The following is a 27753-nucleotide window of genomic DNA, read 5'->3' as shown; positions in this document are numbered from 1 at the left end:
TGATGAAGAAAAATGGCTTCGTTTTGCACAAAGTTGATAATTTTATAATAGCTTTTCTTGTTTTGCGCAGTACTTACGTTTTCGTAAACAGAGGAATATATATTTTTCAGTATTTCGTAAAAATAGGAATAGGGATACTTTTATATTCGGAAAAATATAAAAGGAATTTTAAAAAAATCGAAGATATATTCACACGTTTTTGTTTATATCATGTAGTGTTTTCAACCAAATTATAAAAATCATTTATAATGTTCCAGAACAGCACTGATTAAAAATTCAGATTAAATACATTAAATATACAAGGAAAGATGCACATTTTAGTATATAATTTTTAACGGTGCGTATGCGAAGCATTGATTATTTTTTCTTCCGCAATTTTAAAACCAGATATATTGGTTACCCTAGTATCCTTCGAAGAAGTGTATTTGCAGAACTGTTTAGCGATTGCAAACTACAGGATTCCTATCTTTCTATACAGGCATTATTCATGTGATACAGAAATTGATATTCTGGCTTATTTTTCAAGTTACCTTCATGCTAGTGTACGAGCAATCAATCTAGAACTCAACATTCCAATGCCGACAATGTAGAGAATATTTCAATGTAATAACTGGCACCAAAATGATATTCATGGAATCAACAGTTACATGAACAACTACGATAGATGTTCTAGAATTTAACAACTGGATCATAACATTGGTAAAATCAATTTTGTTTTGAGAAATGCAATTTGGGCAGGAGAATGTTGCTTTAATCGAGATAGAAACATTAATCTTCAAAACTATCACATTTGGAGCTGTAAAAATCTATTACTCTTACATTTTCATCATCAGTGGCATTTTTAGAAACTCTTTGATGATTTTTTTCTATACAACATTATGCTGAATGACAATCGATTTATTCAGTTAATTTGATTGTCATTATGTTTGAACTAAAGGATGAATTGCTTTGACAGTACATACTTAGTAAATCTTTGCCTACGAATTCAAAAAGTATGTCTTTAACTAAAAGGTGATGAATTCGATCGCATATGGGCAAATATTGATAAAAGAAAGCAACTTTGTCTAAGTATCCAACGCTTTCATTTTGAACGAGTTTCTAAGCACTTCAATTAATGTATTATCTGACCATGAAATGAATGAATGAATTTTAATGAAAGTTAATAAAAAAGTTATGACTTTCTGATTCTGCCACTTTAATAATCTTTCGTGATTTGTACATTATCCCTGAAAATTACAATGAATATCTCTGTAAGACATGCCAATTTTGGCAACCCTTCTCACCCCTGAGAGTAACCCCGCTTGCCTAACGGAAGTGGGGGAGGAGAAAGAGAGAGAGAGGGAGAACTGGCTGAGAGGCAGCAGAGGAAGGTCGCTTTGCTAGATCGTGATGTTTCTTGTAATATTTTCATAATTTTGTGTCGTAACCTGTGCTGTGTCCCTTATGAACCTGTGAATAAAAATTTTGGGACTAAAAAGGTGTGATCACTGTCTCTACCGCTCATACAAAAGAAACCCCACGCCAAAGAAAGGGTTTTTACATTGGTGGCAGCTACATGGGATGTGAGCAGAGACAAATCACAGAATAGGTGACCGGTACAGTGACCCTCAATACCCATCGTAATCAATGGAATTCCTGGTCGTCGTAACCAGTGGAATTCTTGGTCTGCAATGGAGTTCTTTCTCGTCTTGGTCATCGTCACCAGTGCGGAGTTGTTGAGTTTTCAAGTTTTGGTGCTCAGGAATTCAGTGCTCAAGAGTTCAGAACCTGGCTCCAGAAAAAGATCAGGCCTACTGAATGGTTCTATTTGGGTTCATCCGTGTGGGAAGTAATTTTATTACCTCTAATGACAACAAACCGTGAGTACTGTAAACCTTTGTGCAATTATATCTCAAGTGCTGAAGAAGACCCTATTGCTTCGATTTTTTAATGCTAAAAAATAATTAAACGTTGTATTGAAATATAAATTTTCATAGTATACTGATAGTTTGGAAATATTTTGTGTATTTGTAATATGCATGTTTTTTTATTGCTAAAAAAATAATTAAACGTTGTATTGAAATATAAATTTTCATAGTATACTGATGGTTTGGAAATATTTTGTGTATTTGTAATATGCATGTTTTTTTAATGCTAAAAAAATAATTAAACGTTGTATTGAAATATAAATTTTCATAGTATACTGATGGTTTGGAAATATTTTGTGTATTTGTAATATGCATGTATTTTAATGAAAACTAAAGCAAAGCCAGACAAATTTGGATTCTTCCTGTCTTGAGCTGACGGCCAGTGCGACATTTTGTTGTGGGGGTCAGTAGACCACCCCGCCCAAACAACATCTGGTTTCTGTCTGCCCTGAGCTGGCACGTATGCATTTTTTTTTATTTCATTTCGTGTAGGGGAGAAACGGATGCACTCTGTTTCCCTTGATATGTTTATTGCTTTGCAGATGTTTGTACGAGGTGATTTTGAAAACATCAGAATAGTGCTATTTTGTTTCCGGTGATACGTTTAATCTTTGTACTTGTTCTCTATGAGATTAAGAGTGTAATATTTTATTTTAAGGATCTATCATTTCCGGTTAGAAGTAATAAATTGCTCTTTTTAGGTATAAAAATACTTAAGTTGGTATTAAAGATAAATTGTGTGATGCAAACCGTTTTATTTTGTTAAAAATAAAGTAAATGAAATTTTGTTAAGCCTGTTTATACATAGTTTAGGGGTATTTTTTTTTAGTTTTGATATATATATTTATGTATGTAAATTATGTATATTGTTATTTCTATTTGCAAACATATAATTTCTTCAAGTATTTAAAATCTAAACTCTTAATAACAGTATCTATAGAACATATCTTCCAGAAATTTCACTGTAAGATTTTTTTTTTATTTTAGTTCATTTTTTTAGTTAGTATCTAATTTCGATTTGAATTATTGTAAGGCAATTTGGCATTAGGTTTAGCTTGAAAAATGTCTTTCTTAAATAAAAGTAAAAAGGCAGACCTAATCTGTCTAGCAGAAGATTTAGGTGAGTCGCCAGACGAAACCATGTCTAAAGTAATTCTGAAAGAATTAATTTTAGCTAGTAAACATTATAACGAGGAAGAGGCAAAAGAATATTTAGAAGTTATCGTAGCTGAAAGGTTAGAACAGGAACAAAAACTTGAAAATGAAAATAAACTAAAACAAGAGAGGGAAAAGGAAAAGTTCGCACTCGAAAAACTTCGTCTAGAAGTGGAATTATCCAGGATCAATCAAAATTTGGTTCAAAATAGTGATCAAGTCGTGCGTGCGAAATCATTAGATGAAATAGTTAGGATGGTTAGGCTCTTAACAGTTAAAGTTCCTAGTAAGTCAGACGGATGGGACTATTTCTTTTCAAGCTTAGAAAAGGCATTTGTAAATGAAAATGTTAGTGATGAATTTAAACCAAAAGTGTTGCTTTGTTTATTAGGAGACAAAGTGTCTAATTTGTTAGTTAATATAGAAGAAGGCGAATTAAAAAATTATGAATCTTTGAAGAAAATAGTATTACAGGAATACGAACCTTCACCGAAATTGTGTTTAGAAAATTTTCGCAAAGCTAAACGTAACAACGATGAAACATTTTCTCAATTTGCATCTCGGTTAACATCCATGTGGGTGTATTATTGCAAATCAAGGGGTGCTAGTGATTTTGAGACTGTAAATCAACTCATTGTAGCAGATAAAATGTTCCAAACATTGGATTCCGAAACGGCAACCCATATAGGTGTGCTACAGGGGGAAAGTTGGTTTAATCCAAAGGAAATGGGTAAACGTTGTGATGTATTCTATGCATCCAAGGGTAAATCCTATGACGGGTCAGTGAGAGCCAAAAGAAATGATTATGATGAAAGAGGTTTTCAGGGTAATTGGGGAAAACAACAGTTCAATGAGAAGAAGACCGATAATAGTAATTTTTGCCCTAAGAAAAATTTTGAAAAATCAAAAATCACAGAAGTTAGAAAGCTAACTTGTTACACTTGTGGCTCCGATAAACATTTTAGACGAGATGCCAATTCTGGCAACCCTTCTCACCCCTGAGAGTAACCCCGCTGGCCTAACGGAAGTGGGGGAGGAGAAAGAGAGAGGGAGAACTGGCTGAGAGGCAGCAGAGGAAGGTCGCTCTGCTAGATCGTGATGTTTCTTGTAATATTTTCATAATTTTGTGTCGTAACCTGTGCTGCGTCCCTTATGAACCTGTGAATAAAAATTTTGGGACTAAAAAGGTGTGATCACTGTCTCTACCGCTCATACAAAAGAAACCCCACGCCAAAGAAAGGGTTTTTACAATCTCTCTCAAACCAATTGATAAGAAATATGGGAAAATGATCTAAATCAATAAATTTGCCTTTTAAAAACTCCGAAAAGTTTATAGATAGAAAAATGAATCTAGGCAAGGAAACGTTTTACTCGTTGACACTTTTTTCGCTTTGGGGAAGCGACTATAAAAAAATTTCTAATTTTTCATTACCCCTCTAGACAGAATCCAAGGTAATTTCACACATTTGGGTATCTTATTTGATGGAATTTTGCAAATGGGGGTATATGTCTAATTGCAATGGTTTAAGAAATAAACACTTGTTCCACTTCTTGGGGACACCCTGTATAGTAACAATACTGTAGGGTATTTTGCGTCACAAGGGTAATATCAAAAACGGGCTTAGCAATGTTCGTTGAATACATTTAGAAGTCCTCGAAGGTGAAATGAGGTTTGTGCCTTTACTGTCTGTGAAAAATTCTGCCATTGATTATAGAGTAACGAGAGCATGCAGGAGATTGGGAAGGGAAACAATGACATCTACAAACAAACGGTCTCAGAGTGATACTAAAAGTTATCAGGTAGATATTGAAAATAATTTCAAAAATAGGTTACTTATTGTGTCAGGCAATGAAAAAATTTATTCAAAATGTCTAGTATTGAAATCATTAATTTAAACAATACATCTGAAACATTTAATTATGAAACTGACACTATATCAAGAATTATTAAAAACTTGAACTGTAGAACTATGGGTTTCAAAATTTTCTAGTTAGGTCAATAGTAACTTAAATTCTGAAAATAATTTTAAATGTACTCAAGCTGAGAATCTTTGCCATTTATTAGTTGTATAAAAAAATCTTGAACGTGGGAAGCATTCTAAAAGAGATTAGTAATGAAATAAATTCTGTATCATAAAAAAATTCCTTTCAGGGTGATGTTTACTCTATTTTAGACATAAATGTTTATGTTGCATATCAAAGTAATTTGAAAAATGTTATAATAAATAAATATCTTGAACGTAGGAAGATTATACATTCAAAGCGAATTGGTTTAGAAGATTCTAATCTATGCAAACAGAAATGCGCTAACAATATGAAGCACAGAACGTAAGTGTGTTAAAAAGTCCCTGCTTTGTACTGAAAGTACTAAAGGGAGTCACTTGACCATCTGCATTTAAAAGGTATCCTTTCAGTAAATGAGAACTATTTTCACCTTTTATTAGATAAGAATTATCTCGTGTTTACTTGACATTCGATATAAATATGAGATTATGAATATTGACTTGACCCATGAAAGGAAAATAATCCTATTAACTCAAATGAGATTTGTACTAATTAAGTGTATAAGATATGCTTGTATTATTGTCTCAGGTTGATTAATAATGTAATCTATTTAATAATCTGTAATCTGATTATTAATGGAATTTGAGTAATGATGCTGGGGTTAACTATTTGCACTAATTCAGGTATAAAAATTTTGTATTACTATTAAATCTCTGTGCTAAAATTTAGTATTTCTGTCAAGAAAGATTTGAATGCATAATTTATTTGGAATTATTATTTTTTTATATGTCTCTAAGGGAGATATGTAAGGGTTGAATATCCGAGCTAGTAGCTGTTGCTCATTTCTTTCATTCACATTTTACCGGGTTCGGTATTTTTATTTTTCGATATTTGATATTGGTGACTCTGAACATCCAGAAACAGTCATGTGCTATTATATAGCCAACAACAATGAATGAATTGATAGACAGTCTGTACAAGTGCAAAGAATAATATTTTACTTAAATATGCAACACACAAAAAAGTAAATATTATATACAGATTCAAACAAAACTCTCATATTAATGCAGTTGTGGTCAAGTCAAAAAACGGGCTCAAAAAAGTATTCCCAATAAATTAAAAAAAAATGCAAAGTAAGGCAAATTGAAATGTTGTTGGACCGTCATTGTTTTTTATGATCTCTCATTATCTATTTGACATGAGGCAATTTTTGAATGATGAATTTTTTACAAAATGATCAATCTATATTGGCCCACTCTTCAACCAAATGCTTTCTTAAATCCTGCTTGTTAGAAATTTGATGTTCATATAGTTTTTGCTGCGAATAATTCCACACATGCTCAATGGAATTTAGGTCTGGGCTTTCTGAAGGGGTCTCAATAACAATAGGACAGTGGTAGACGACCCATGACTTGCGAATATCAGCAGTGTTTCGGGTCATTATCCTGTGCAATTTAAAATGTCTTGAAATTCCCAGCTGGCTTCACTTTGCTTTAAATTTCACTTGAGAATGTCAAAATAGATATATTTATTCATTGTACCATCAATAAAATGTAAGTTCCCGACTCCAGTGCTTACCATCAACCCCAGACTATTTGTTTACCACCTCCATATTTGACAGGAAGCCGTTAATTTTTGACATGCATTTCTGCATTTAGTTTTTACCAAACGTTTTGATTGACATTTGATTCGAAAATGTTATGTTTGTTTTCATCAACAAAAATTACATTTTTCCAAAATTCTTTTGGATCTTTTACATACATTTTAGCAAATGTCAACCTAGCTTGTCCATTTGCTTTGCTTATGCAAGGCTTTCTTTGAGGTACTGCGCCACGATATCTATGTTTTTTTTAAACATTTGACATTTTCTGGATTTACAGATTTTTCGAACATACTTTTACATTGCAGAGTCAATTCTACTAGACTAGTTTTTGGATTAAAGTGAACTATTTCACAATCTACCTCTCTTTATGTTCATTAAATGTTCTTGGACGTCCTGATCTCTGTTTGTTTTCAACACTATTTATTTTCTTCAACCTGTGAATTATGTGAAAAACAATAGACTCGCTCTATTTCAAAATATTTCCTATACGACGAATTGATTTTTCATTTCTCCAATGACTTATTACTTAGACTTGACTTATTACTAATGACTTAGATTTCGCATATCAACCAATATATCTTTATTTATAGCCATTTTTTTTCAATACATAATTTTATCTGTTGAAACTTTTACATTTAAAATTATAGTCTAAAAAAGTGATAATAAATTCAGTTCTATGGTGTGCTATATATTTGTTGAATTTCTCGTTACCTTTTATTTATTTGTTGAATTTCTCATTTGTCTTTTAATTATATTTGAAAGGCTGGATCACATTTTAATTATAACATTCCAATAATACTTTCCTTATAAACTGTACACCATATGCTAAAATATTTCTTGAATAATTTTATTTTTATTTTAATGTGATCAATAGTTTTCGAAACAGCTTTGTAGTTATTCGTGCCCAATACTTTTTTGAGTGACTATATGTCCATATTTGGTATGATCAAACTGATTATGAAACATAGGAACATAATCAAACTAATTTATAGCTAAATATCAACTAGCATATTTTTGACGAAGACGTTCTGTGCAGTTTGATAAAACTGGTCATAGAAATAAATGACTCTATAACATTTAATCATAGAGAGTTGTATATATTTACTAAATGAGTACTTTGGCATTTTTTGGTTAAACTGATCATAGTAATTATGGGACTGGTTTAGGATGTATTTTCTGCAAATATTTTAATTGAAATTAGAAATTTTGATAAAACCTATTTCCAACGGGTACATAGCCAAGAATATTTCATTGCATTTAAACCCTGAACGTAATAAACCAATACCCATGAACTGTAAGTAATATTTCAGTGTTTTATATTAATAAATACTTACTCTAGATTTAATTCTATGTTATCTGAACTAAATAAACCAATTAGAAGCAAATTGGTTTCTGTTTTTTTTTCTAGTCATCAGTTTGAATGGTGTGAATAAATTGACCAAATCTGCATCCATTAACTTTTACACTGGTAATAAGAAATTCAGCTATAATATTTTAAATGTGCAGTTTTTTTGTCATCTTTTTTATTCGCTGAATGCTTGTTTCTTCACAAGTAGTGACGCTACCAATTTTTCAAGGCAAAAACGTGAAATTTATTTTTTGGTAAAGAAAGTTTACTGTTTTAGTTCGCAAATGATTATTTTTACAATTAAAAATAGTTTATTTCATTTCATCCATTTTCCTTTCATTTTATCAAGACAACATTTGATTAATATTTTTTTCTGAAACGAAAATCATTAATGTTTCAAATTAGAAGACGATCATTTTTAAGATACACATTTTAGTAATCAGCAATTTTGACAAAGTATTTTATAATTCAAACCTTTTATGTATCATTAAATGTCATTTGATCTCGTCAACTTCATTAAATAAGTATTATTTAATTATTTCTTGCGATTATATAAACTTCAGTGATCTTTGAACTGAACAATACATGTCAAAGTTTATAGTGATCAATTTTTTATTAATACTTATTTCTTCGCAAGGAAACAAATTTAATAATAAATTTTGCAATTAAAATTATAAAACTTATTATTTTAGAAAATTTTAATATTTGTATATGAACTTCTGTTTTAATATAAATAAATTCAAATTCAATATATTTTATTTGATTGGGACAATCACATGAAATTAGAAATGAAAATTACTCCATTCTTAGTGATTATATATAATTCATGTAATTATTAGTAATTAATTCATGATAAAGTAGATAATAGTTTAAAACACTTTTACACATTAAAGTTTTTTCAAAAAAGTTAAGCTCAATCTTCTTTACAGTTTATTTTTAAATTCAAATTAAAGTGAGCGTTTCAATTCTCATCAAATAGATTATTGTTGATCAAAAGGATTTCTGTCGAAACGTTTTCTGAATGGATTGTAAGCGCCGAATTTTTAGCCGGGCCAAAATGAGGACAAGCACTTGAAGAGTCGTCCTACGCAGAAGTGCGCATGGGACGGTGCGCTGCTTCGTTTAGGATTCCACACGAGTTCTATTTCCAGTAGCAGGACGTGGGAGGTACGAAGGGGGAAATCAACCGCTCTTCCAAACACTGGACAGAAATGTCTCTGTGCAAATGGAGTTGCATCTGCTTTTTGGGTGGACTGATACTCATCGGATGGCCGGCAACAGGTAAAATGATCCAATTCATCCAAAACCCACTGAACGCGAAAAATTCAGTCTCCTTTCAATTCTGAAGGTGCCCTTGGCTTTCTTCTTCGCGCAACACGATTTTTTTCGAAAATCTTTTCTTTAACTTAATTTAGAAGAAACTATGTGTTGTGTATAGTATTTCGTAGGTAATTAAACTAATTTTAGTACTTTATTCAATTTAGAAAAGTCCCTTTTGCTCTTAGAAATGTCTACTCATGCTTTGCGTTTATCAAAGCAATTTCCTTCCGTAACTTTTTATTATATTATTTAATAAATAATATTTTTTTTATCTTTATTGTTTATGAAATAATTAAAAGATGCTGTTTATTCAAAAGAGAGTAGAAAATGAAAGAAAGAAAGAAAAGAAAAAAAGATCTCGTTTTGTGACAGCGATTCTGAGAAAAAATGAATGGCTCGGTTTATTCATTTATTTATTTATTTTGTTATTGAATAAAAGAATCCCATCCAATATGCATAAAAAAATTCCGCTGACAACGTAATTCATTGCATTAATGCCACCAAGAAAGTAATCCAATCCTCTTCCTTTTATGAAAGGGACCTTGATTCTTCTCGCAGTTGAGGAAGAAGAGAAAGAGATAAAATATTCAAATCCAGAAATCAAAGATAATGAGCTTTTACTTCAAATCAATGGTTTATGTTTTGAATAGTTCACTTTTTTTCCTATTTATTACACGAATTTTGGTAATGTGCATTTCGAAATAGTACTCTGAAGTTCGGCTTTTACAAGTAAACCAAACACTTTTGATCTCTTGAGTTACCGTGCTCTTCGACAGTTGAGAATTCTGCTGCTAGTATTTAAAGCCTGGTAGATGATTCTTCTAATGAACAGTTTCGATCTTTATTAGTAAATAAAATTGTCTTTCTTGTATCTGAGATGATCACATTAATAATTTCATAATGGTAAGACTTTCACTGCATCACTTAGTACCCCAAATTCTGACATTGTTTATATTCAATTGCAGAAGATTTAAGGCTGAACTAAAGTTTTAATGATCACTCATTTACATGTCCTAAGTGTATTTTAGATGCAGGTGGAAATTGTTGAGAAAAGTCCAAAATTTAAGAGAAGCAGGCTAAAAATTGTAAATAACGAGAAGGAACATTTTGCAACTTTCATTTAGGAATCAGACATGGAAGAAGGACACCACATTACTGGAGTTAGTAAAAATGGGATAATCTGAAATTTCTTGCAGAAAATCATTCATTTTTGGATTAATCTAGTTTTATCAATGATATAAATCACTATCGGTATTATTGATGGAGTTTTAATCTCTAAGAAATTTTGAAAACTGCTTCAACACCATAATGTCAGTGTTTCTAAATCGTATGCGTGAAATCTTTCCTCTGGCCTGGTGTGGAAATGACGTGTCAACTTTTGAAGTTCGTTCCAAAATTATCCTCATGTCCTAATTAAACAAGCTCCAAACGAATTCCAACATATATTATTATTTCTATTTACCTTAGGTGATTTGAAGTGCTCGTTCCAATTTTTCAACTCTCCATTCAAAAACAGCAGTTTCAAAGGACAAAAATGTAAAATATGTCTTGTTTAGCGATGTCATTATTTCAAATGTGCAACAAGCAATATTGAAATAATTGATAAATTATTTGGTATCATTTCGCATCTTTACTGCTTCGTAGCAGCATGAAGAGAATCGAAAATATATTTGACTTTGATACAATTCTCATGTCAAGATCACATACCAGATTTCATTTATTCAGCTTGTTGTATTTTTCATTTATCAATACTTTGAAGGATTTGCTCCAAAATTTGATACATTTTGATGGTAATAAAACACATTATTACACTAAATTTCTCTCATCTTGTTGTTTCTAACATGTTTGAATGTGCATATTTCATCCAAAACAAGATCGAAATATATAATTTTGGTGTAAAGATGAAACATCATTTATCGAACTCTTTTTTTTTTTTTTTTTGAACTATTGTGTTTATAGTTTTAAAAATAGTTTTTTCGGATTTCAAAGGCTTTGAAACTAGAAGATTCATCAAAATTTCGAAGCCAATTATTTTTTACAACTATGTTGTTTTCTATATTTCGTAAACGATTGAAGAAGAATTTGTTTCTTGTTAACAGCAGATTATCCAAAAGTTTTTCGCCTTCTCTTTATTTTGAAACTACAAAGTTGCATCGAGTTGCGATTGAGATCAAAATATCTTTTGCTTTGACAGTTATTTATCGAAGTTCCAAAATCAGTCCTAAAACATGGACACTCTGCCCATGACACGTTGATTAGAATCTCATTTTATGAACCAAATCTTATCTCTCTACATTTTATAGTTATCCAGTTCACTTCCTTTGAATTAAGTTCATGTATCAAATTTCTTCAGTCGAACTCAAAGCATTTTTGAATTAGAAAGACATAAGGCCAAAAATCTCTTTTTGAAACTCTGGGAGATTCGTGAAAACCTCGAGTTCGAAGTTTTTAACAATTACAATATATATTTTGTATACGAGAAAGTAAATATGAAATCATTCATTTGAATATCTTCACCAGATTTCGATGAATGACATCATTTTATTTCAATGTGCCTTCTAATATCGTTTCAAATGATATCTATAGTTGTTAGAAAGCAGATTTTAGAAATTGACGAATGGTAAAACTGGATGATAACTCTTTTCTTTGATTGTAAATGGTAATCTTAATCATAAGAGGGAATGTTTTTTTAATAATTAACTGAAACTGTACTTTAGATAAAAAGATATACTTTTTTTGGTGTAATTAAGAGCACTATATTTTTATAATTATTTTCTACCTTTTAAATTTATAATTCATTATTAAAACATATAGAGTACAGTGTTTGATTTTTATGGAATCAAAATTTTACATCAATTCATTTCTAGTTAAGTTTTGAAAATATTAAAATGTCACCAACAATACAGAAATTTTCAAAACTTCAGCACAGTACGAAAATGAGTGAAAATATATTAAATAAAAATGTATTAAAAATGCTTTTTTTTTTGTTCTTATATCAAATTAATAGAACATTCTTATTAAAAGTAAAAATAAAAAATAGCTAAAAGTCAATATAATAAATGAAGGAATTGCATAAAAATGCTTTATTTATCTTTTTAACCAAACAATTTTGTAAAAAAAATGAGCTATCGAAATAGATTTGGCTAAAATCTGATACTCCACAAAATTGTAAAATTAAATTTCATTGATGTAGAAATTTTTAATACCAAGAACTCTATTGACGTTGTCTTACAAAATAAGACAGATTAGATTCTTATAGCTTATATATATACTTCTATATAAATGCTTTACAAACACACACACACACACATATGCAAGGTATATCAGTTGATTTGATTTTATATTTTTTTTCCGCACATATCCCTTTCATATGAATTTTTCTTTGTTTTGAATATTTGATTTGATTAATTATCTGGGATTAGACAAAAACCAAAGATATAAATTTGTGTAATGGATATATATTTTGCAATTATAAGAGAATTTAATACTGCAAGACCATGTTGTACCATCAACAGAAATGACAAAATATTTAAAAAGTTTTCTATATCAATCTTGGACCTTTCCTATTGAATATTCTAGTTTCTTTACTATTCTATAAAAGCTTTCATTTCTTTCTTCGAATGAAACTATAAAGCATCGAAGAACTGAGGAATATAACAATTTTCACATATCCCTGAAGTAACGGTGTAATTAAAAAAATATTTGCATAAGAATGAATTATATTTTACAAGTGGAACAGTCAAAATATTCGATTGACAAATTTTGATGAATCTCCACATTTTAGATTTTTCTGTGCCCCCCAGAAACTATTTTTTTATATTCTATCTATGAACACAATAACTGAAAAATGCAGAAGAATTGGTTTGACATCAAAGCTGTAGTTTCTATCAAAATTTAGCTGAAATTCTCTACGAAAATTTTGTTTATTCTTCCATCCATGTCCTTGTGTCACATTCGTTCGAAAGTGCAATGAGCTAATACATGAAATGTATCGTATGATTTGTGAACTGGAATTTTAGAGCTGCTTCAAATTTTGGATTCAATCCATCATGGATTGACTGTCCGTTCTCAACAATACCACATGCATGCACCAGCATTGGAGCCGAGTGGGAAAGTACTGATCCACATAATTCCAGAATGCTTATTAGATTTGTTTCTCCAGGCGTCATAATATGGAAGAAATGATTCAATTTGTATATTATGTTTGAATCAATTTTACATTGATTATGAGAAGTATTTTGCAAAACAATAAAGAATTGACGATAAACTATCACAAGTGTATGTGTGGGGAATTCCAGCGTCCTCAATACGTACTATTTTTCATACTATTTTAAATGAAATGACCTCTAACAAGCAAAAGAGAGGACACAATTGTTAGTGCTCCTATTTACACAATATTCAAATTTTTGACTTTGAAAAGTAATAAAGTATAAAAGTCTGTCTTAATAATATTCCGGTCTTCTAAACGATTGAAATTTTACTCTAAAATTATATTTTTAATCCTCCGAGAGTGTTTGGTCGGTTCGGAAGGAGGGCGTTAGATGGTGTGTTTGCTTTCACAAATATGAACTTAACATACATTCTCAAGTATTGATTTCTGAATCTCAGGAAGAAAATTTTGTCAGACTTCGTACCTCGACATTTGAATTTGAGATTCTGATTTTTAAAAAAAAGGCCTTTTTGTGGTTACTCGGCAGCCAAATCATAATAATTTGGAGCTCTATATGTATTTCACAAAACCAAAGAAATGAAAGGTGTTTAAAATCATGACCAATGAACAAGGATTGAGATTGACAACTCCATTTGAAACTTGATTATTCTTTTTGACCCTTTTTCTAATATCAATCCAAAACAAAGTAATATCAATCCAAAGCAGAGTTAGAGGCGAAACACCAAATCTCAAAATGAAGCTTTGTCTTATTTTTATTTCTTATTTTTTTGATTCTGAACTATTCTCCCGACGTGGCACTTTTTCTGAAATCTTTCATTAGTAGACACCTTATTCGTTCTAGTCGTCATTTTGATTTGCTCAGAAGGAACAGTATAGAGTCGCAGTGCCTAAAGAATCAAATAACAAGGAGATCTCAAGGATTCTTTAACCATACTGTTTTTCGTCTAATTCTACAGAAGATTTCAATAGTGCAGAAAAACAATGCAGCAACAGTAAGAAAACAACTTACAGCTAATTAAAAGAATTATTTAGATGCTTTAAAGCTAACATTTACCATATCACATAATTAAAAAACTGTTCCTATTTGACATTTCGTTGAAATTTTAACAAATTTATTATTTATCATTAAAATGTGGGTTATTTATTAAGGAATGGATAGTTAATTTTGTTATATTTTTTAGTATGCATTTTTTTGATGTTCGAATTTGTTTTATTGTACGAGATTATAAAGCAAGAGATATCAAAATAAATATAAATTTAAATTTGATTCTAACAAGTTAAGCCAAACAGTTTTTAAATACATATTTTTATTAGTGCGATAAATAGTGGAAATTTTTATTTTAATTATGTTCTACTCTTTAATCTTTAATTTATAATTCATTATTTTAAATATTAGGGGATTTTTTTTTCAAATTTACTACTAGGTGTGAGTGGAACTTTTTCAAATCAAATTTTTATTCAATCAATTCGATTGACTAGTCAATAACTTCTGAAAATATTTAAGTAGTTGGTGTCATCGAGGATCTGAAAGTGCATGAAATTTCAGAATATCAGGAATTTCAAAAAATTGTATTTGTCAAATAGCAGAGGAATTGCTAATTGTTTGAAAAACGCATAGGTGATCAGCCAGTTGAAATCAGGAACGAACTATGAACCAAACTATTTAACCAGTTGTAAGTGCATTCAATCCAAATCTTCATTTTGGCGCACTCGATGTGTAATATTTTACAAATCAAAATTAAATCTTATTCACTTTATTATATTTGTTTGCAAAATTTACTATGCAATTATGTATTCGACGTCATCGCTTGACATTAAAAAGGGGAATTTCAAAAATCGATTTCGCAGTTAAGTGGTTAAGTAAACAAACCCGTTTGTAAATATGTTAACGAGAAGTATTTCAAGCAGGATTTTTTTTAAACGTTTCTACTTGAGGTAACAATTGGTCAAAATATTTGTTTGTTTGAGAAATCAATTTTTTTTTCTGTAACTTTGCATCTGATCCAAGAAGTCTCGACGCCTACAGCTGCAAATCTTTTACATGTTTCTTTTCTTCTAGAAAGAGACACTTGTTACTGTCTTTACCAAATTACTAACGAATGACTAACAGATTAAAAAAAAATCTCGTTGATATCAGATGTACATTCAGATTGAAAATTAGTAAATAGAAAAGTTAAAGAACGAAAGCATTTTTTCAGGGAAACAGAAGGAGTGTTTTGTCCTCGATTTGCTTGTAAACTAATGGCGCAACTTTGATTTATTTTAGACTCTTTCCTTTCATGAGATCGATATAAAAATTTGACGCAAAACAGGTTGTTCATATTTCATTTATCTAAATCACTCGATTTTGAGTTTCACATACACACTAATAGACAGAAGTTACTTCTTTGACAAATCATAGTCCAACATTTGATACATATTTACAATTCTGATTACAAAACTGCGTGCTAAATTTCATTGTACTAACTCTTTCCATTTTTAAATGATCGTGTTCACATGGAGAACACACAGATAGACGAAGATTTGGTAAAAACATGCAGATCTGGCGAGCTTGTGACATTTTTGAGTTATCGTGTTCATAAACTAATTGATGATTTTTCAAACTGGAAATATATGAAGATGATTCAAAATCTCGAGTTCGAACACTTCAATGATTAGAATAATTTTGAGTACGAGCATGTAAGGATGTATATTAATTTGTTGAAAATTTAATGATATGAAAATATTTCTTAACAATGCAATCTGAATTCTTTAAGCATTCTGCTAAGAAAAGATTGAGATGTGTATGGAACTTAGAACTCTTTTACTGTTTAAGACCTTACCGAGACACTCGAAAGTATCATGTCAGAAATATAGAAAGAATCATATTTAAAAAATATTGTTGTATTATTTTTTTACTCTTTGACTTTCAAACGGTATTTAAAGAAATGTAACGAAGATTTCAACATTTTGTTTTTTTAATAAATAAAAAAAAAAACTTGTGTTCTTTAATTAAGATTTCTTATATGCCATAAGGGATGCAATCTTGTGGATCCTATCATATGATATCCTTTGTCTTCTTTTCTATATTTTATTTCCCATTTGATAGCAAACTCTCTTTCTTGAGAAACCCACTATTTGTTTCTTAGACAGTCGCAAATTGTCCATTCTGGAAACTCTGAGATATCTGTGTATATTAACCAAATTAGCATGATGGGAGGTGCATTATCAGAAATAATAACTTCTGAACCTTTTTTATATCTCCTGTGAAGCAGTTAAGTATGTCCATATTCGGACCCTAGATTTAAGGGAGTCACTGTCCTTGAAGTTTGTTCGAAGTATTAATAAACTCCCTGTTTTAAGCAGATGGTTTCTTCCGGTTTTTTATCGACTCCTTTACTTTGAACGGCTTTCAAATAGAAATTTCACCCCTTAAGTGAATCTTTATTCTTAAGTGCAGACGCCAATTGGAAAAATTCAGATATGTCAATTGCTCAATCAAATGCCTTGAAATGAGTTATCATTTCTAGTGCAAATGAACCGTAAATGTGGTATTTAATAAAATAATATAGAAAATATATAGAATTCCATATAGAAACTTAGTTCTGAAAACTCATCAAACGGTTTAATGTATTGAGGTGAACTATTGCGTGTCATTTACGAGAAAATGGATGTCATTTTTGTATATGAAGAAACAGACACCTTCTTGACACATTCTCTTTCCTAATCTTTAGTTTCCCCAAAGCTATTACAGTCAGTTCTTGTAGGATGTATAAAAAGAGCCATATTTGAGCATTATTCGAAATCTTTTAGTCTTTGTCATTCGCTATGCGTAAGTGACAGTGTCAAATGTACAACTAAAGAAAAGTGAGCAAACTGCCCTCATTTCCTTTTGTCTGCTCCAGACAAATAAAAATAAAAGAAATAATAACTCTAAAAGTTAAAAATAATGGTTTATAGTTCTAAAAGTTAAGTTTCATATCTTTTGTTTAATGAATATTAAAGTTCAGACTCTGACAAATGGGGGCAATTATACATCGGCGTAACGCAAATCACTCAACCAAACTTCAAGTCTCAAAATATCCAAATCACATTAAAATATGTTCTCTATTGCAAAACGAAAGACATACATGGCCTTTCGCAAAAAACAGAAAAAGCTTTTTCTTATAAACCTCTATGGAGTTAAGGAAGGCTTTATCTGTTAGGATACCCCATATTATCAACATTCACCCGTCTGAGCAGAATGAGCGCTTCAAATTTTTGAGGCAAATTTTACTATAGGAAAAATAAATTTCAACTCATATTATATTAGAATATTACTACTGTGTTCAAATGTTTGGAATTACTTTTACTTTTCATATTTTATTAGAGAATATTATTTGTATGTTTCATCATAAATACAGAAAATTTGCTCTTGCATCCTATAAGTTTAAGACTTTAATTAATTATTACTTTGTACGCTTTATGTCTATGCATTATTGTCGAATTTCAGCTTTTTTTTTGTTTGCAAAAAGAGTTGTATTTGGCTCTTGCGCCATTAAATCAAAGCAATTAACTCTGTATATGCGATTTATTCACCTCTTTGATATATATAAAGTCTTAAAATGGATGTTTTTGTGTATAATGCTCGTTTTCTATTAGCCCATATAAAGACACCGTATAACTTTTATTTAACTTATATCATGTTTGTAAAGATGGAATATGCGATTCGATTTGCCACTCATTACTTATTGTGCTAGAGTTAAAAAAAATTTCACATCTGTGTTTCGTTGATAACTACTTTTTATTTTAATGTATTTAGAACTTAATTAACAGTTAATCGATTCATTTTATTGAAATTTGTTTCCGTTTGAAAAGGCGCCTCATGGTAATGAATTGGGAAAAAAATTCCTTTCATGCCTCGATAGTGTTTATTTCCAGAAATTAAAGAATAAACAGAAAATAAAAATAATTAAATTTTTTGTACACTAATAAAAATGCATTTTCACCAATTGTTTTTATTAAATTTATTAAAAGAAAGACTAGTAAAATTTTAAAATTATTAAAATATTAAGTTATTAAAACTTGAATTAATTGAAAAATTGGCCATTGTTTTTCTCTTCCATTCCTGAGCCTTCCTTCATTTACCGTCATTTCTCAGTTGCCATAGCTTATTCAAACTAAAATATCAGAGTTCAAAAAATGGATTCCATTTTTAATACACTAATAGATATATTATTTATTATAATTAATAGTCATTCTTATTGCAAAATTAGGTAATAGAGCTGCTTCAGATGTGTTTTTGTTTAATCATGTTAATAAAGTATTGTTTTGATCAGTAAAAAAAACAAAAAACAAAAAAAAAAAACTGAGCGATTGATTATAGCTTTGATTTAAGAAACGAGTGAGAGAGATGTCATTTTTGTTAGCTAAGAACAGCGTTGTTAGCCAAGAACGTAATTTTAAATTTGTGTGCTCTGTCGATCACTGGCACTTCCAATGAAAATTTCTCAACATTTACTTTTCAAAAATCAATTTGCATTTGTGGTAGTGAAAAGCTTTTAAGCGAGCACTTAGTGTTTTTAGAACTTTTATTTATACGACTGACTTGGAGTTTTAAATAACAGTAAATCTCTAAATAAAACAAATCTTACGTTTGAAGTGTTTATTTTAAGAGCTTGTGTTGTTATGACTGAGTAAACAGCATAGACCGAAATTGAAAAACTCATGATATATTCACTTCGAGGACCCAGGTTCTCCTAAAGTAACTATCAGTCTTTAGCTCCTCAAAGATTAAGGGTGAGAATGTGAGGTAGATTACTTTTCTGGGAGAAATGGGCTACATTTCTGTTTCTCTTCCAAAAAAAAAAAAAATCTTTAAAGTTTCCAACAGCCCAACCATAGTGAGCAATAGATTGTTAAAGCGCACACCAGCCTATAACTTCTTTTTAAAAAATAGTAATGGTTTAGACATAAGGATAGAAATTACAATCTTTCAATCGCAAAAATTGATGCCTTAATTATTAACTAATAAGTATTTTGGTCTAATGATACTAAATATAGTATGCCTTCAAAAAAGCCTAAATCTGTAGCTAATTTGAACTTCCTTACTTAAAATGCACTACTAACATTTAAAGATGTGAAAGTAAATTTTTGAAAAATTCGATAGAAATCCCCTTTTCGATAGAAATGCACTGGGTAATGAAATCTAAATGTACAAATTATGTAAAATATTGTGAGAAATATGTAATAAAAATCGAATGAATCATAGTATAAGATTATTTAAAAATCAAAAATTATTAGGATGTAGGGGCATTTATATTAAATATTAGGGTTTTAATTTTATATCTCAAATTATTATTAAATATTTGGAACTTAAGACTGACTATCATCTTTCATGATTTCATTAATTGAAAATCATTAAAGAAATAGCTCTTGCAATGCAAAACAGGATAACAGGATTTTCCAAGGCCAAGAGTATTTAGAAGTCTTTAAAGGAATTTATTTGCGAGTTACAAAAAAATGAATTCTCCATGGGGCAGAAATCTGGTTCTGTGACACAATTAAGAACAAAAATAAAGCTCTTCAGATTCAATGAGTTGCTATGAAATTCATTGCAAAATCTTACAGAACAATTTCTATTGAAGTTATGCAGATTTTATTACGATGTCGTGTAGTTGAATGAAAAGCAAAAAAGAAAAGAAAAAAAAAAAGATTTTTTTTTTTTAAATTTGAAAAATATATTATTTTAGATAATTCGATTATTATTTTGTTAAGATTTAAAAAGCCTCCTTGACATAAATTCTCCGTTTGTTGAGGTAACTCTTTTGGAAATTAGAAATAAAAAAAAAATTGCTATTTAGAAAAGTAATTTATTGAAATCCTTTTCTTATACATTTAAAGACGAGTCTTCAATTTTTATGGCTGTGGCTTTTACGATTTTTAAAGAGATTATACTTGTAATTGTTGCTAAAAATATATATAAGTACTTTTTTCGGATTCTTGAATCATTAAATGTGGAAGAACTTAAGGGATTTATTGAAAGTTCTTGTAATTTGCATCTGCGCTGCATTAAAATTCAAATTGGTATTTTTAGCAATGAAAAATTTGTAAAGGAAATCACTCAGAAAAACGTCTATAGTCTTTAGTTAAATGGAAGTAAATGATGTAGGAATTCGTTCCCTTTTCAATTTTTGTTTTGGGAATTATTTCATTACCCAAATTTTAACCAACTATTACGTTATTTTTAACATACTAACATATATTTTTAAATCAAAATAATGAATGCGGAAATTGAATGTCATTTATAGACAAATTAAAAGAAAATATCACTATTTTGAACTTATATGGATCCTTGTTCTCTTTTGATGTAGAAATTTTTATAGTTTAACCCTTATTTAAATTATCAATATCGAAGATACTGAAATATTTTGCTCTAAAAGTTATATGTAACTTGTTTATTTTTTGATCAAATTAATTATGTATTGGTTTAAAGTTGAGATTTTGGAGTTTGGGACTGCCGATTGTTTAAACTGTTTACTTTTCACAGCTTTGCTTTTGGCCTTTAGTAAAGAATATTAATGGTTTTAATTTATGAACATGGTCATTTTCAAATGATTTTGGTGTGCTTTGAATAATCTTAGTTTTTCGAACGACCTTTTTCGTGGATACTCCCTCAGGCTTTCCAAAAGGCTTTCATATATTTGTCCACCTGGCGTTTGTCGTTAGAATTTTCCGAAACGTTGCTTTCATATTTGCCACTAGCAAATCGGAGGTCTTCTAAGGTTCTCAAAAATGCAGAAGACAAATCAGAATTATAAAATAACGAGTCATTATTAGAAATTTTTTAATGCTTTTGTTTCTGACTGTCTGAATGATAAAATTGCGCCTATATACTTCTCTGCATTTTCAATGGTTTGAATTTATTCCAATTCTAGCAAAAGGCATAAACTTGATTAAATTTGAAGGCTGCTTTTATACAAACGACCTCTTTTTTACTTGGCATGCCAACAAGTTTCATCCTCACCCTTGGCACAAATCCCACAAATGCCTGACTAACTAGGTGGCGTGCAGCCTACTCAAGTTGACTTACGATAAAAGTTTGGATTCGAAATGCTAAATACTCAAATCAGACAAAGTAATGCTCTTTCAGAAAAGATTTTAAAAATATACTCTTTACTCCAGCCATAGAATAATTTTTTATTTTAATTATTTTCTACTTTTTATTCTTTAATTTGTAATTCATTATTCTAAACATTTAAGAAATCTTGTAAAAACGCTTTAATAATAATGAAAATGTAATTAAATTAATTTATTAACTAGTAATTAAGTTTTAAAAATATTAAAATAGCTTTTTATTATCGAGAACAATCAACTGTAAGAAATTTAAAACTCTAGAATTCCAATACATTGTATAATTTACTTAAGAATACAAAACAAGTTGGGGTTTCGATTATAATGAAATTTCTTATTCAATTAGAAAAATTTAATGAACAACTGGAGTCACAAAGAAATCTTCATTTTGTTAGTTTTTGAGATTTGGAAGTATATCATATAGTTCAAGTAGCATCTTTTCGAGTGGCAGAAAAGTTTGAAATTTAATAATTTGTCTAAATATTTGAATTTTTCTTATCAATTTCTTTTTTTTAATTAGTATTTCATTTTTTTGATATCGTTAACCATTATTTTTTTACCGTTAAATTTGATGAATAAAATATAAAGAATTAGTACCGATAATTTAAATAATGAAAAAATCTACAGAATTAAAATAATTTTTAGCAGTCCACGCAACAAAGATTTCTCTAAAACTTAATGAAATGAAAAACTGGGTCTAATTTTTTATGATTGTGAATCGAATCACTTCTATAATTTGATGACTTTCCGTTGAAACGTTTGAGCAAACTTATAAGACATTTTTTACTCAAATTAGATCGCTATTTGTTTACTTGATTCGATGGGAATGGCTTTGGTTAAATTGATAACTTCATAATAAAAATAATTACGGTCATGAAAAAAGAGATTACGAATTAGTTTGAGTATGTCTTAATGCAATATGATGGCCAGTAAAATATTAAACAATAATTTGAAATCAAAGTTAATAAGAAAAATTATCTGAAAGTATACTGTGAAAACCCTGCTTTCAAATCAAAATCAGAAGACAATACTTATTTTAAATGTTTTGATTTAATGAAGCTGAATTTTATCGTTTTCAAATATTTTCAGATTTAAGTTAAATATAAACTTATTTACACATATTTAAAAGTCCTTCATACTAATGCATTTGCGGATCATTATAAGTTTATTTTGATTTTCGTATGAAAAAATTACTTGAATTTCAATATAAATTGTTTTTTTATGATATTTAATAATAATGGCAATAAAAATTCAGAAATTGAAAATAAATAAGACGAATAAAAGAAATTTTTAATATATATATATATATATATAAGAATTAAAATCAAGTTAATAGGAAAATCAAATAAACCAAATAAAAAAAGAATCCTCTAAATACTATGAAGTTTTTCCTGTTCCTTTTTTGGTTTTAGTTTGAATAAGAAATAATTTTTAGTTGCGATTCCGAAACTATTTTGTTTTGTTTTCATTTTAGTTCCGTTTTCAAAATATTTCTTACTTTAGATTGGTTACTTATATATATTGGTGTGCTGAAAAGTAATTTATTTTATTTTATAATTTTTTGTTTTGTTTTCTGGTCTTTAATTTATAATTCAACATCTTAAATATTCTGGATTCAATATTTTTTCTCAAATTCACTGTCAGGTGGTGCGATTCATAAGGAAACAAATTTTAATTAAATTAATCGATAACTGATTTTTAACTTCTGAAAAAATAAATATACTGTGATGTAGAATGCACAAACATTTACAGTTTGACAACTTTTATTTTGAATTATGATAATAATAAATTCTTTATCTAATGCTCTTATTTATATTTTGTTAATTTTTGTAAAGCATGAGGAGGCAATTTTTGATTTCAAAACTTTTATTATTATGCCAAAAGGTTGAAATTACTTTTTTATTTTAATAATGTTCTTTCTTTTGCCTATAATTTCTAATTCATTATTGTAAATAGTATGGAATCTTGATATAAATTTTTTCTAGAATTCTCTATAAATTGGCACTGCTAGTTTGGAACCAAAATTTAATTTAGTTTATTGATTAATTGATTAATAAGTTCTGAAAATATTATACATATTGTCATCAAGAATATAAAAGAGTGCAAAATTCAAAACTGTAACATATCAAGAAGTGAATGAAAAATCGATCATGGAATCTCTTCTTTGCAAACATGAAGCAGGACAAGGCAAAAGAGCGTATTACATATTAGCTCATTTTAATGGTGCTTACAATTACTTTTATACAAAAAAACGGCGCTTTTTGTGGATGCCAATAAATTTTATTTCGGGAATAAAGAATATAATGAGAAAAATAGTATAATAATTTATTAATTTTCTCAATTTTTATTAGAATTAACAATGAATGAACTAAAAGAAATTGCTTTTTCTATTAAATTATTATCGAGTGTATGAATTTTTATTCTAATGTTTTCGACACATCTGGAATCAAATGAAAACTTCAACAATGGAATTTTTATCTCCCGATAGAAGGAAAAGGAAGTGCCAAAAAGGGCATTTTGAAATTTTTCACCTTTCAGACTTGTTAAAACAAATTAGCTAGAAGGATGAAATTTAGCTCCTGGTCATTGCAATAATCTTTCAAATTTTGTACAAAATCCGTCTATGGATGTCAAAATGGTAATTCAAAAACACAACAAGCTCAAATTTAATATAGAATATTATCATCAGAATTGTAGACAAATTTCGGATTCAATCCATTCAAAGCACTGATTGTTTGCTCTTCGTTGGTTTCTGAATGAAATAAGATAGACATATGAAATTTGTTATGCAATCTGGACACCACAATAGTAACTTTTCACCCAGTCAGCTGAACATTAATAGAATTCTTTAGTGTGTATCATAAATAAGGAGTTCAGTCATTTTACAACAGCTGGATGGAAATCAAGACAATTGCATGAATAACAACATGCGAAATGTATATAACTTATGATTTCCTTACTTGTAAAAGTTTTCCTCATGCTGCGGTAAGTATCTCTCTTGTTATAAATTTGTATTCCATTCTACCTCTGTTGTGCATTTTATCTTACTTGCAAAAAGCATCTTGTAGTAAAACTACTATGCCCAAGTTCTATGGCATCTAAATGTCTGATCTACTCTTAAAATTTGTACCCCTATTGATGAGATATTCTGTAGAATGAGCAACTAACTTATCAATGGTGTTAGAGAAATCAATAAATCTGCGGTCATATTTTTAATTTATGTTATTTTATTGAACAGCAAATAAATTAAAAATAAAAACTTCATCATAAATTTTTATTTACCCACATGTTTAAGTGATCAATTTTTTCGATCCCATCTATAGAAAAGATAAATAAAACTTTTGAAATCGATTTTATTTCTTTTTTCTAGTGAGTTGTGAATCTTCGTCAGAAGACAAACATCCCCCTGGAGTGAAAGAATGTCGGGTTCACATTGAGAAAGCTTTGGAGCAGTATTGGGACAAAAAAGAACCAGAAGAAATCTCAAATCCCACCGAAGAAAATCATTCAAATTATCTTGACGAAAGCAATTCCAACGAAGAAGAGAAAGATAGCAGAATAGAGCAAAAGGATTCCAGTAATTTAGAAAGACCGAATTACAATAAAGATCCTAATGACGAAGAAAATAACAATGATAAAGAAGAAATTGATGACAATGAAGATAACACTGATGATGTAGAAACTGAAGACAATGATGAAGATGACGATGATGCAGAAGATGAAGACAGTGAAAAAGACACCAATGATGATGATGACGGCAACATACAAGATACCGAAAATATCAACGATAATGCTGAAGAAGAGGAAGCCGATGAGGAGGAAGAAGCTGAAAATGACAATGAATATGAAGACAAGGAAAGCAAAAGCGAAGATGAAGTTAATAATAATGAGGATGAGGATGATGACGAAAATGAGGAAAAATCTGAAGATAGAAACGATGATGAACAAGATAGTGATGAAATAGAACCTACTGCATCTAGCAGATCATCTCAAGCATCCGCATATGATAATGAAGATGACACGGACCTGCATGAAAACGACGAAAATGATGGTAAGCATTCCAAAATTATCCAATATTTTGTACTTTTTAGTTATTAAATTTAACTGTAATAAAAAAATTATAGGAATCGAAACGAACTCCAAAGAAGAAACGACCGAAAATGAAGAAGGTGATGTGGATTTAGATGAAAGTAAAGAAGATGAAGAAAATGATGAAACTGACGATGAAAACGATGAAGACGATGGAGAGGAAAGCGAGAATAGTGAGGATGGAAAGGAAGAAGAAAAGGAAATTGAAAAGAGTTCATTGGATGAATCTGCTAAGAAAGAGAGTGATACTATCCCAGAAGAACATACCGCAGAAAATGGCAAGGTAACACTCAAGTTATTTTGGAGTACATTTGATGTTAATCTATAGTTATTTCGTTGGTTAAATGCAGGTAACATAATTTTTATTTTCTTAAAATTTAATTAGAGTTTTTAGCATTTTAAGACAGCAAAATAGACATTTGACTCCTCTTAATTTGATACTTAAAAATCTTTACTTCCTTAATTTTTTTTTTTTTTAAACTAAACACTTTTTATTTCGTAAGGTTTTTATTTTTACCATGGGATTATTTGTATTTGAAATATAGTGGTTTATTCTGGCTGTTTTATTAAAGTAATCAGAATTTTTGAAAGAAAAGTAGTCTGTAAGATTCAGACAATTTCTATCTATTACCTAAAATTCGGTTCAACTTGAAAATTTTTGAGAAATTCAAAGTATGAAACAAATATTTTTTAAAAAAATAATTGCGAAGGGAGAATAAAAGTTAAAGAAGAAAAGTGGTCAAAATACTATGGAAATTTCTCGACAAATTAATTTATTTCATCATAAAATACATTCTTATGCCTAATTAAATAGGATGCCGGGAATAAATTTATTCTATCATCTCAATTTATTTCTATTCTTAGCGTATTGAAATTTTACTCTTTTAAGTTACAGCAAATCCATGATAACTTTGTATGTTTTTTGAGATGACAGTTCTAATAATTTGAATCCTTTTGTAATATTTATGCGGTTATCTTTTTGTTGAGAATTTTCAGATACTGTGATGTTTATATCTGTGTGCCTTGGAGCTAATGCACTCTCAAAAATTTGAAATGCATCAATTATTCTTCACTGCGGTTGATTTCTAATTTGCATCTTACATGCTCTCTTATAAAATATAGATTATTGTAACTATTAATCGTGTCTAGAATTGATTTTTTTTCATTTAAACAATTTATAATTCAGACTGGATTTTCAATCATTTGATTAAGATGGAAAATGGAAGAAATTATCGTCCAGTGAATATCTTCAGTCATCAGGCTCTGAAGTATGTCCATATGAAGAAATCGAATGAAAAATAAAATGCAAGCTAAACATGGATTTGTACCTAATAAATTCATCAATTATTCTTCACTGTAATTGATATCTAACATGTACGTTTAATGAATCTAATAAGAAATCAAATCTACCAATCAAATTAGAAAAAGTGAGATTCTTAAATTTATGGAAGAATGTCTAAAATTATACTTCGAAGCCTGATCCTCTAAAGTATTGCACTGTTAAACACATTTTCTAAAGTTTGCCTGAGTAAAAAGTGCCAAAATACGAAATTTTCCCAGGTGGTGTTTAAAAATCCCAAGACAGAGCCACAGTTCCAATTTCAATATTTACAAATGTAGAAAGCAAAGAAAGCAGACAATATCTGCTATCTTAAACGAATTTCTCCTATACGTTTTTAGTATTGTGTCAATATTTTTCCAATTGAACGAAATGCAACTGTATCAAATAGTTTGTAATAGTAGAGCGCTATTAGATAAGTAAACAAGAATATTAATGATATAATTAAAAAGCAGAGATTCAAAAATATTAATGATCTAATTAAAAAAGCAGAGATTCAAAAATATTAATGATGCAATTAAAAAAGCTGAGATTCAAAAATATTAATGATATAATTAGTAAAACAGAGGTTCAAAAATATTAATGATATAATTAATAAAACAGAGGTTCAGAAATATTAATGATATAATTTAGAAAACGAGTAATAAATAAGTTAAATAATTCATTCGTGAATTGCATTACTGTATGCTAGCTACTTGTCAGATATTTATAATTCATTAGAACAAA

General features: G+C 29.3%; 1 protein-coding gene across 1 annotated transcript in view; it reads left to right on the top strand.

Annotated features, from left to right (window-relative positions):
• Positions 1-9141: 9141 nt before the first annotated feature.
• The window catches only part of LOC129958184 (sarcalumenin-like), a 74506-nt gene continuing 55894 nt past the window's right edge, over positions 9142-27753 (top strand). Inside the window, exons 1-3 of the mRNA XM_056070453.1 lie at positions 9142-9298; positions 24970-25650; positions 25724-25971. Coding sequence (XP_055926428.1) covers positions 9229-9298; positions 24970-25650; positions 25724-25971 — 999 coding nt within the window. The 5' untranslated portion in view covers positions 9142-9228. The remainder of the gene's footprint in view (positions 9299-24969; positions 25651-25723; positions 25972-27753) is intronic.

Source organism: Argiope bruennichi, chromosome X1 (genome assembly GCF_947563725.1).
Source record: "Argiope bruennichi chromosome X1, qqArgBrue1.1, whole genome shotgun sequence".
NCBI lineage: Eukaryota > Metazoa > Arthropoda > Arachnida > Araneae > Araneidae > Argiope > Argiope bruennichi.
This window is presented reverse-complemented; position numbering and strand designations above follow the sequence as displayed.